Here is an 11,820-nt window from a genome sequence, read left to right on the forward strand (position 1 = left end):
GCAGATAGTTGGATTTATTTTTGTCATTTGTTTCACACAGGTACATTAGGTAGCACAGACTGGCCTCAAACTCACAATCCTCCTGCCTCAGCCTCCTACACATTGAGATCAGAGACATGTGCCACTGTGTTCACCTGTCAACTCTTTACCAAATGAGAGAACTCATGGAAACTTCCAAGAACAGAAATGATAGCTCATCACTGAGCCTGGCTGGCTCAGCTGGTCATCCCCCAAGAGCTTCAAGGGAATAACCAAGAAAAGGTTCTGTGAATAAGAACATAGTTTTAAGGAACTATCTGGACATCAGATCCCATTACATCCCAGAATAACCTCACCTGTTTCTTTTTGAAATGCTACTTTACAGATAAATTTTGGCTTACTCCATGCATCTGATACTTAGCTGCCTTTGACAGACCTTTCTATCAAAAAGGAGAGAAAAATAGTAGGAATTGGAAGTTACCTTTAGGGTTCTCCCTCAATTTTGTCTTATTGTATAATATTTAGAACATAATTAAAGCATCTTTTTAAGCTTATTGTTTCAATTCCTAGAAGTTTGTTTTGTTTTGTTTTGTTTTGTTTTTAAAGTACTGAACCATAGGGAAATTTTCTTTTCTTTGTTCATTTAGCATGCTGGCTAGATTTTCTTTGACCTAGCAATTAAGTGTTTCACCTCATGGATCACTGCTCTCTTTTCTTCTACCCTCTGTCCCTGATATGAAAATCTGATGGCCTCCTTATCACTGTCTGCTGATTGAGACTGAGCACTAGGGGCAAGGCTTGCTCGTGAGCCATTGTGGACGATACATGCTTTTTCTTCCTTTCTGAGCTCCACTGTGGATGTTACATGCTTTCTCTTTCTTTCTGCTTTTGGAGCTCCATTGTGGCTGATACATGCTTTCTCTTCATTTCTGAGCTCCATTTTTAAAGCATCATTTATTTTTCAAACCCATTTTCTAGCTAACAAAACTTTTTCTTAGCTAACATGAAAGGACATACAATGTCAGGCTGTTGAAGATGATTATAAGTGTAAGAAAAAAAGAGTAGCCAGGGAATGGCTTAGTTAGTAAAGTACTTGCTTTGTAAGAATGAGGACCTGAGTTGTATCCTCAACACTCCCACAAAAAAGCCAGGCTCAGCAGCATGCTCCTGCAATCCCAACATTGGGGAGGTAGAGACAAGAGATCCCTGGTGATGGATAGCCAATCAATCTAGCTTAATTGATTAGCTTCAGGGAAATGGGAGGCTTTGTCTCAAAGGAGGTGATTGCCTTCATAAGATTGACATTTGAGGTTGTTCTCCAGCCTCCATACACATGTATCCACCCATACATGAACACACTTATGCACACGTATGTAAAAGAGAGATGGGAGTGTGATTCATAAGAGAAAAACAAATGTAAATAGAAATTAGGATGGAAATTAAGGGTAACTTTACCTTGCTTATATTTTCTACCTTTCACTATTACTCTTATGGTATTATGATTTTAATCTCAAGCTTTGCTTTTTGTGTATACAGTTTTATTAGTTAATTTCTTGCTGTTTTGCAAAATAGCCATACCAAAAATTAAAAAATCCCACAGTTTAATACAGAAAGAATTTTTTAAGCTCATGGTTTGAAGATATAGTCACCATGGTGGGGACATTATAGTGGAGGGAACTTGAAATAGCTGTATAGATTCACAGACACGATTCAGAGAGAAATGATTGCTTTCTCCTGTTTGTTGGACCTACATCCATGATGCCACACACATTGAGAGTGGGGCTTCCCTTCTCAGTTAAGTTCTCTAAAAACACCTTCATAGATAAGCTCAGAGGTGTCTCTCATAGGTGCTCTCAATCCATGCACTAGACGGTGAACCATCATGAGCCCAACATTTGACAACAAGAATCTATCCATCTATCCACTAAGTTGTAACAATTCTAGCTTTGTTCCAAAGCAGAAGTCCAAAACCTTAATTAAGACTTAAGGTATTTTTTTAATCATCACCCTCTCCACAACCAAAATTCCATGTTATGTACTTCCAATATACAGTGACATAGAGTACATGTTCCCATTCTAAATGGGAAGAATGGGAAGATAGCAAGGGAAGACTGATCAAGCAAGACCAATACCCAAGAGAAAGAAAAAAAGCCCTACAGCTCCATCGCCTAGCATCTAGGGTTTTCAGTGGCATAATCTGAGATCCAAAAGCTTGAATTAATTCTGCATTTCCAGTTTTGTAAACTGCATCTCATGTATCCTCCTCACTTTGGGCTTTTTCACATAAGGCCCATTTATCCTCAAAAGATAGCCAATGGTTTTGGCAACTCCACCATCCTGGTATCTTCATTGCAACTTAGGCTTCACAGTTCTAAGCAATGGCTTTTAGAGCCTCCTGATAAGGAATCCAACTCTGCCAAACACTGCTAGCCCCACCACTTTTTGGAACCTTGATGTAAGACTTAATTACCCAGGAATTCTTGCATTTTACATGCCTGGAAACCACCACTAGGTGGACAACACTGTTAAGTTCTGCTGCCAGCTCCCCTCTGCCTTAACCGTAGTGACCTATGAGGACTTTGGTGGCTGACCATGGGGAAGTATTTTCCAAGGCAGTTATTTTCCAATAGATGACGCCTTTAGCACCATTCTCAATTCAAGTTTTCTCCTTCTAAATTAATTCTACAAATTCCAACTTTGGATGATGGGGTCTTGCCCTCAGGGAACCATTCCCATAGACCCAGGGCAAAGTGTGAAGTTTCTTGGGTGTGTTAATCTCTATAATATTTTTAAGATCTTTCTTCTACACTTCCTGCTCTTTTTCATTGTAAATCTGAATACCTGTACTAAGAAATAATCACAGCCCAGCCTACATGCTATACTGTCTTCAGATTTCCTCCACAAAACAATTTAATCCATTGTTCTTGAATTCCAGGCTCACTCAAATTTTCTGGACACAAGCACAATGCAGCCAGATTCTTTGCCAGAATATAACACAAATATCTTCTAGCCTCATTCCTAGTTTAATCTTGTTCCTTTCTATGCCATCCTGTGTTGGACCTCCTCTGTCCACTTTTTTCCTAGAAGAGCCCATTAAGCTTTGTTGATGGCACTGTAGGGCTTCCTTCCCAACCTCTCCAAGTTCTTTTAGCCTTCCCACCAACCAGTTCCAACAGTCTACAAGCCACATGATCAGCTCCATCACAGCACTGGCCCCATTCCTCAATACCAATGTCTTTGTTAGTTACTGAACTTGTTGCTGTGACAAAAACACCGACAAGTACAACTTCAAACAAGGGGACTTATTTGGCCTCCTAGGTTGAAGGAGTCCATCAAGGAGGGGAAGTCACGGCAGCAGAAATGTAAGATAGCTAGTCACACTGCATCCAGAGCCAGGAATCAGAGCAATGAATGTTGGCGCTCATCCTTTCTCCCGCTTTCCTTTTTATTCAGTGTGAGAGCCCAAGCAGTGGATAGGCCCCACCTATATTCATCAGTGTTCTCTGGAAACACCTTCAGAGGCAGGACCAGGGGTGTGTTTCCTAAGTGATTCTCAGTCTAGTCAAGTTGACGGTGAAGATGAACCATCTCAGCTTTCTGTGAATCAGGGCAAGGTTTCAGGTGGCAGTTTTTTGCAGACTGGAATTTTCACTTTGCCATTATCATGAAAAGAATTACTAGAATGTGTTAATGAAAATTAACTTGGCTGGAAGGGAATATGCTGGAAGGCAACCCGTATAATTTTAAAAAAAAATATCATACACAAAAACAAAGATACACTAAAGAATTAAAGATAAGATCTGAAATAAGTAAAACTCCTGGGAGAAAATATTGAGGGGGGGGGAAACTTCTTGCTATCAGCCTGTTGATGGCTTTAGTGGATTTGACATTCACAGCAACAAAAGCCAAATAAAACCCACAGGACCATATCAGTCCACAGCATTGCTGCACGCTGAGGAAACAATCAGCCAAGCCAAAGTTACAGGACATGTAAATTATTCTTACATAATTTTTGCTATCACATAACTGCATGCTGACTTTCCTGTCTGACCACATATACGATGGCATTCTCATAAGATGTTACTGCCTAGCGGTGTTCCGGCTAACTTTTTGTACGTACACTCAGTGACTATATCTTACAAGGAGTTAATACCCAAAATGGTGAATTCATAGAACTCAGTGATGAGAGATAACCAGTTTGAAAACGGGCCAAGAATCTCAATCAAATCTCAAAAGGAGACATATAAGTAGCCAAAAGTATATGAGGAAGGTCCTAGTATCTCTCATCACAGGGAATGCAAAGCAAAACCATGGTGAGATCACCTCACTTCTATGAAAATGGTTGTCATCAAAAAAATCAAGAGATAACTAGGGGTGTCAAGGATGAGAAGAAAAGGGGACCCTTGTGTGTTGTTGGTGGCAATATAAACTGGCATGGCCCTCATAAGAAATACTGTGGAGGTTCCTTTAAAAATTAAAAACCAAGCTGTCATAAGGTGAAGCAGTCCCATTTCTGGGCATATATCCAAGGAAATGCAATAAGATCTAAGGGTTTTCTGCAATCTCACATTCATTACAGCATGATTCAAAGTAGCCAACATAGAAACAACCAAATTCTCCTCAGTAGATGGAGAAATAAAGATGTGAGGTGCATATCCAATGAAATTCATACAGAGCCTTTTATATATATATATATATATATATATATATATATATATATATGCCCTTTGCAACAACGGGGATGAATGATGTTATCCTAAACGGAACAAACCATAAGGGAAAAGATGCTATAAGATAGCACTTCCATGTAGAGCTTAGGATAATTAACTAGGAGTAGAAAACAGAGTGGCAGTTACCAGGAACTCAGGGAGAAGAAGAAAAGGACATTTACTGGCAAAGGGGTTTGAAAATGTCAGTAAAGGATGAAAACATTCCGGAGGCTTACAACACAGCATGGCGACTATAGTGAACAACAGTGTGCAGGTGGCTCTCGGGAATTCCCACCACAAAGACCACCACTGGTGATGCTAGTGATATGTTGATTAGCTTGACTGTGGTAGCCATCTCACAGTCCATACAGAAAGCAGCACATTTATGCATCTTAAATATATGATGTTTCTATGTGTCACCAATATATCAGTGAAGCTGAAAAGTATGAAACAAAGAAAAAGAAATTGACAAACCACAGTCAATTCACTGACAGATAACAAAATGGAAGGCGGGAATTTTAAGTTGTACAAACACTTTCATCCCTACACTGGCCAACCCATCTCCTTTCCAAATATTCATTATGTCCACACAACTACAGACCATTTCTTTGCACACTTCTAGAGTCATCAGTGAACTCATCCCATTTTCTTCTCTGTCATATTAAAGAAAAGAAAACTGTTTTCTGCAATGGATTGAAGCCTCCCATTATCACTGCCTTCCATTTCTTCAGTTCTACCACTGACCTCATTAGTAGTTCACCATATTCCACTTTTTTTTTAATCCCATAGGACTTAACTGGAAAGACATAGAGTTAGTATATTCTGATTAAAATAGATGCCTTGGAGGTCCAGCACATTTTCTGGACCAGTGGTTTACTGTCCCAGTTGACATTAAGAGTTCAGCACCCTTGCTCTGTAAAGGCCATGCAGAACTATATAGTCTCTACCACCACTACTCACCACTATCATTGTGGTGCAAAAACAGCCTCAGACACTATGTAAACCAGAGAAGATAGGCTAGCCATAGTTCAATAAAACTTTATTTACAGAAATAAACAGTGGGCTGGACAGAACTTGTGGTCTTTGATTTGTCAAACTTGAGAGCACTGTTTGTCAACCTGTAGCTCCCAAACTCTTTAGGGGTTCAAATGAACCTTTGTCAGGGGTCACCAAAGACTATCAGAAATGTTTACATTGCAATTCATAACAGTAGCAAAGTTACAGTTATGAAATACCAATGAAGATAATTGAATGGTTGGAAGGGCATCACCACAACATGTATTAAAGGATTGCAGCATTAGGAAGGTTGAGAACCACTGTGGGTTTGCTACTGTTATGAACCACAATGTAAATATCTGTGTTTTCCAAAAGTCCCAGGCAACCCCTATGAAAGGGTCATTCCACCCCCAAAGGGATTGCAACCCACAGCTTGAGAGCTGCCACTCTACACCAAAAGTGGAAATGCTAGAAACGAGTGCAGGCTTTTCCAAAACCAAATGTGGGAGTGTTTCTTTTGAGGAAAGACATATAGCCCATATGCCATAATTTTTAAATTTTCTATCAAAAACTTTTACAAATTTTCATTCACTTTAAAACCTTGTTTTATCTGAATCTACAATCTAATTTTTAAAAAGTTACTGATAATAACTTTACTGAATTTTTTCCCTCTCTTCTTGGCAATCCAGGCCCTAGAAAACCACTGCCGAGTGAACGGAGGCTACTCGGGCCTACGGGATGTTTACTTTGCTAGTGAGAGTTATGACGATGTCCAGCAAAGTTTCTTCCTGGCAGAGACACTAAAGTAAGTGCAAGTATCCTCCAGCTGTGCTGAGGCCCCAAGGAGGTCTTCTCTACAGGGGTCTTCACGATGAACACATGCATCATATACCAAGTCTGACCGATGTGTGTAATCTCCATCCCAGGTCAGGTTGCTGCTGTCTCAGTCTGACAGTGCGGGTGTCTCTGGTCATTTCTGAGGCTGATCACCTGGAGTTACTTACTCTGTGTGGTTCTCAGGCACCAGCACCCAAAGCATGGTTGGTACCATGTTAAGGACTGTGGGTGTGAGAATCAACTGCTGTCTGTGGTACAAGACGTGCAGAGACATAGAAGTGTTTGGGACCTGGTTTCTTGTGCCTCAAAGTCTCATTTTTTTTCTCTCTCCAGGTATTTGTACTTGATATTTTCTGATGATGACCTTCTTCCACTAGAACACTGGGTCTTCAATACTGAGGCACACCCTTTCCCCATACTCCGAGACGAGAAAAAGGAAATTGAAGTCAAAGAGAAATGAAAGACACTTTCTACTTTACTCTGCTTCGTCCCTCACTGCATACCTTAATTCCTTTCCTCATCATCAGACACATGATGAACTTTTGTTGATAGATAAAAGCCTATGAATATCCTAAGTTCTAAAGTTGTTTTGCAGTCTTTTACGTTTATTACCGTAAGCCTAAGTGAACCTCAATTCCTTATTACTTATTATCCAGCTAGTGGATCCACTGATTTTGTTTGCTGTCTTTTTTTTTTTTTTTTTAAGGAATCTATTGTTTCTGGAGTTCATGAAGTTGTGACATCATTTTCATGAAACAGAATAGAATAGTCTACCAGTGACCTCTGAATTATGATTTGACTGCAAAACTTTTTCCTCCTCTATGAGGAGATGGCGTCTGCTTTAAGCTGTAATATTTTGCCATGTTGCAAAAAGCCATAATAATGAATTAAGTATTAAAAAGAAAAAGCTTTTTTTTTTCCTTTTCAAGTTCATGTTAATCTGGTTTGTCTATCCACCAGAGAAAGATCTCATAACTGTGACAGCCTCTTAGCAGGTCTATCGTTATTTGATAGAATGTCTTCTAAAGTACTCCACTCACATTGCAATTCTGATGAGAACGTCATCCCAGAAGAGTCAGCCCCCTTGACCTCATTTCATTGCAGTGTGTTTTCGTTTTTTGATTGTTCGTGTTTCCGCACTTTTGAATTTCTTCACTACTTCTACTTTAAATGCCCTGTGTCATCTCTGTATCACATACTGCTTAATTTCTTCCATTCCCCACTGCCCAGCAAGGTGAGCACTTGAGTTCTGCAGAGCGCCCCTGTTACTCAATTACATTTTTGAAAGGGAAACGATGTAACTTTTAACCTGCCAGGTCTTGCTTTTTAACTGAATCCATCCTGGAATGTGGTCTCTAAAAAGAGACAGAATTTCACATGACTATTCCATGTGTTTGCATTTCACCTTTGGTTTTTCTTCAAGGAAAGGAAACATTGCACTTGGTTCAGATTTGAAAAGGGCTCTTCCCAGATGTGGTTAATTATTTCACTTCAGTTTGTGAAAGGGAGTTTTTACCCAGGGAAAGAAACTTTGCCAATTTCTCTATTCCTTCAACTAAGAAAAATCTAATTAGATCTTAAGAACACAGTGTACTTAGTCTGGTTACATTCAGCATGGAGAACCTAAATTAGAAACAATTTATAGGAATGGACCCATTCCCTCAAAAATTGATCTGTAGCAGATCAAAATGATTATATGATTCTTCAAAACCTTATTTGAAATATGAATGATTTTCCCAAGAACAGATTTGGTGATAGCTTACATTACCACACCTGCTATTTATAGGAAAGATAGAATGTGACTGATTATGTATGTACCAAGGGACAAAGACTCTAACCACCTCGATTGCAACCGACTATGGTCAACAAGTAGTACAACCCAAAGGATTAGGCTGAAGTATAGATTTCTGTGCATTTATATTCCTTCAGCTTTATCATTTTATCCGTTTCATATCATTTGACCTATTTATTTGAGAGAGTTATTTTGTTAAATCTCAGTAGTCAGTAGTTTTACCCATTTCAGCTTTGGGGAGGGTTTCAAAAGATGTCATTTAGGATTACCACCTTGTGTGGCCTGGCTGTTTCCAGTATTGTACATTAGAATACATCAAAATTCATAAATTAGTAAAAATTAGTAAATGGAAGAAAATCCTTTTGTACATCCTATGGCTGTGTTAACCTCTGAGACCCAGAGTAACTTCCTCCTATAACCTAATTAATCTGTGGAGTTCATGAATTGTGACATCATTTTCATGAATCTAAGTAGAACAGCCTGCTTTGACTCCTTAATTACAATTTGATTTGACTGTAAAACTTTTCTCTCCTCTAAGAGGAATGAGTGAGGAGCAAATCTTTCTTTCCCCAGAGCTCTGATGTAAAATATTGAAATTTGTTGCCAAAATGTGTCCCTATAGATTTTAATTATAACTTTCACTGTCCTTGGATTAGCCATTAATTCATTTTCTTTGAATTTTACTTTGAAGATGCACACAAAACTGGTAAGTATTTCTGCAATAGGTGGGATTTTAAAGCCAGGTCCTTTGTGCCGACTCCTCTGTAATGGAGTGTCCACTACAGTGTACGATTTGAGTCCCAGCAGAAGCAGGCAAGAAGCTGAAACATAATGCTGCTCTCCAATGGCAAGGATCATCTTTCAGTTTTAAAACTTGAATTTTTTTAATGCTAGATTCCAGAACACCAAAAATGTAAACAAGAGATTAATATTATAGTAATGTAATTGAATTAAGCTTATATTTTGTGTTAATTTTAAACCACTGAAGTCTCCAAATAGACACCAACTCATTCATTTTCCACAAAACTTCCATTTAATTTACATGTGTAATCCGCATCCTTAAAGATGAACAAGAGTTAAAATAGCACCTACTTTTGTGTTTATGAAATATGTTTGATATAGTTTGTGCAGTTAATATTATAAACACAAATTGTATGCCAATTTATAGACCTCTCTATCAGGATTTTTCATGTGTATTATCCATTTTTACATTGATTGTTTTTGATTTGTTCATAAGTGCATTCTGCCATTTCCAACTTTATATAAACCTCTGATGTTATGGGAAACAATAGATTGACACATAATTTTTAAAAATTATATTTGTAAAATTTCTCTATTGTGAATAAAGTCTTTTAATATATCTTCTCCTGTGTCATATTTTTCTGAGCTTAAGAGTGCTTCTGTATGTGTATATAGGTGAGTGTATATGGTTGCAAATGGAAATACCAAGTCCTACTAACAAGTACATACCTTGACAAGGAAACATTGCCCATTAAAAACTTTATATTGGGAATGATTTGGCACACATAGTCAAACTGATGTCACAAAAGGCACAGAAAGTGTGGTGTGTGTACACAGTTTGTGACCTGGTCTATAAAAATCAGACTAGCCTTACTAGTTCACCCTAAAACAAAATGGCATCTAATTGTTAAATTCTTAATCATCCTTAAATTCAGAGGGTGGGGGCAGGATCTCAGAAAGGTTGAATAGAAAACATAATTTAGCTGTTCATGGGGAAACCTATGTTTGGAATCTTAGGTTGTGCTTTGCTCGGATGATGTGGCCACCCATCCCTCTGTCGGAATATAGTCAAAAGAATGACCCCTGGTGAACAATGCCTCGGGCAACTGTGAGAGAGGCTCCAGGAAAAAGGCAGAGGGTCTTTTACCTCAGGTGCACTTTGTTTCCTGGGTTGTTCTTGGACGTGGTCTCATGCCTCCTGTGACAAGCATTTACATTCAATTCATGAGACATGTTTATTCTTGTTGGGTATCAGAATATAGCTATAGAACCTGAATCTAAATATGGCCTTCTGCCTTGCTTTCTTGCCTTCCCACATATAACCTGTAGTATGCTACGTGCCAGGGAATTGTGTTGAAACTGGTCTGGCCTGAGGAAGTTCTGGGAAAGGGCTGTTCTGTTAATATTTAGTGTGTGCTTACTGGTGTTTATTTACATGTTTTTTTGATCATGGTTTTCTGAGCTCAGGCAACCTTCCTTGGATCATTGATTTCTTTCTTGCATTCATGTATAAAAGGGCACTGAAATTGAAGTAAGGTTGTCTACAGCATTAGACTGTAGTCCACACCATTCTTTGAGATCCTCAGATCCCAGGTCCAGCACACATGATCTGCTCGGCTCAGTTGGTGAAAGTCGACACCCCTTCTTACATGGAACTCTTCATTGTTTATGTAACATGTTCTTCACCCTGCTCACGCTTCTGTGCAACTCTCGCCGTATCAGACAGACCACTATAGCATTACCATCTGCCTTCATTCTTTATTTTTTTAAAACCTATTATGTATTCATGTGACTGGATGCCATGGCCCTTGCCTCATACAGAAAACAATTAATATAATCATTTTAATAGCACCAAACACAGTTTGAGATCTAACATAGCCAAATGGGAGCCTTCTGAGTTCACTTATTTGTAACACACACAGCATCAGTTGTGTTTACTTTGATGTTGGCAGATTTATTAAAATTTGTTCTAAGCATGATTTTTACTTTGCTCTTCACACAGACATGGCATCTTGGCAGTAATCTACTTTCTGATAATGATATGTATGCAGTAGCTTACAATTTTTAATAAAAGTAAACAAGATAAATCTTTTCATTTAGACAGTTTATATGTCTAGTTGTGTTCTAGCTTTCTAGGTGATACCTGAAATTAAGGGTCATATAGGGAACCTTGTTGGAACTCCTTAACTGATTTAATGGTCCAAAGGTCAAGATCCATTTTTCCCAAGCTCATTCCACCCACACTATCCAATATGTAAGTCATAATTTTCAGGAAATGTTTGCCAGACATCAGATGTTCATTTAAAGTATTAGAACAACATGAGAGTCTAGACAGAGCTTCATCCAACTTTGTTATTTTAAAGATGCAGATTTGTGGAGGGTTTTTCACCACCAGGAGCCATTTTCTATCCTACACTGTGATATCAGACATCCGGGGGGTGGTAAGGTTTCATGCTAAAAAGAAAAATAACATGAGCTTCCAATCAGCCACTCCAAAAGAAAGGTGTTGATCAGAAGTCACATTAGATGTGTCTATCAAGATGTGGACCACAATCCACCTATGGCTGCATGTCATGGAAAATGCAGACTCCATGGTCTTGATCCACTTTCTATAAAACTGTGATATTCTGGAATCTCTGCCTTCACCTGGCTGTGTGTGTCACTCCTTTGCATACAAACCCTTAATGATGGAAAGCTGATGAGTGACAGAAAAGCACACTGCTGTTGTTTGACACGTCAGTGCGATTTGACAATTCCAATCACTGT

General features: G+C 38.7%; 1 protein-coding gene across 2 annotated transcripts in view; it reads left to right on the top strand.

Annotated features, from left to right (window-relative positions):
- The window catches only part of Man1a1 (mannosidase alpha class 1A member 1), a 172,844-nt gene extending 163,171 nt beyond the window's left edge, over positions 1-9,673 (top strand). For both annotated transcript variants that reach the window (XM_027402086.2, XM_027402087.2), the window contains exons 12-13: positions 6,374-6,489; positions 6,855-9,673. In XM_027402086.2, the coding sequence (XP_027257887.1) occupies positions 6,374-6,489; positions 6,855-6,981 (243 nt within the window). In that variant the 3' untranslated portion in view covers positions 6,982-9,673. The remainder of the gene's footprint in view (positions 1-6,373; positions 6,490-6,854) is intronic.
- The last annotated feature ends 2,147 nt before the right edge of the window (positions 9,674-11,820 follow it).

Source organism: Cricetulus griseus, chromosome 2 (assembly GCF_003668045.3).
Source record: "Cricetulus griseus strain 17A/GY chromosome 2, alternate assembly CriGri-PICRH-1.0, whole genome shotgun sequence".
Classification (NCBI taxonomy): Eukaryota; Metazoa; Chordata; class Mammalia; order Rodentia; family Cricetidae; genus Cricetulus; species Cricetulus griseus.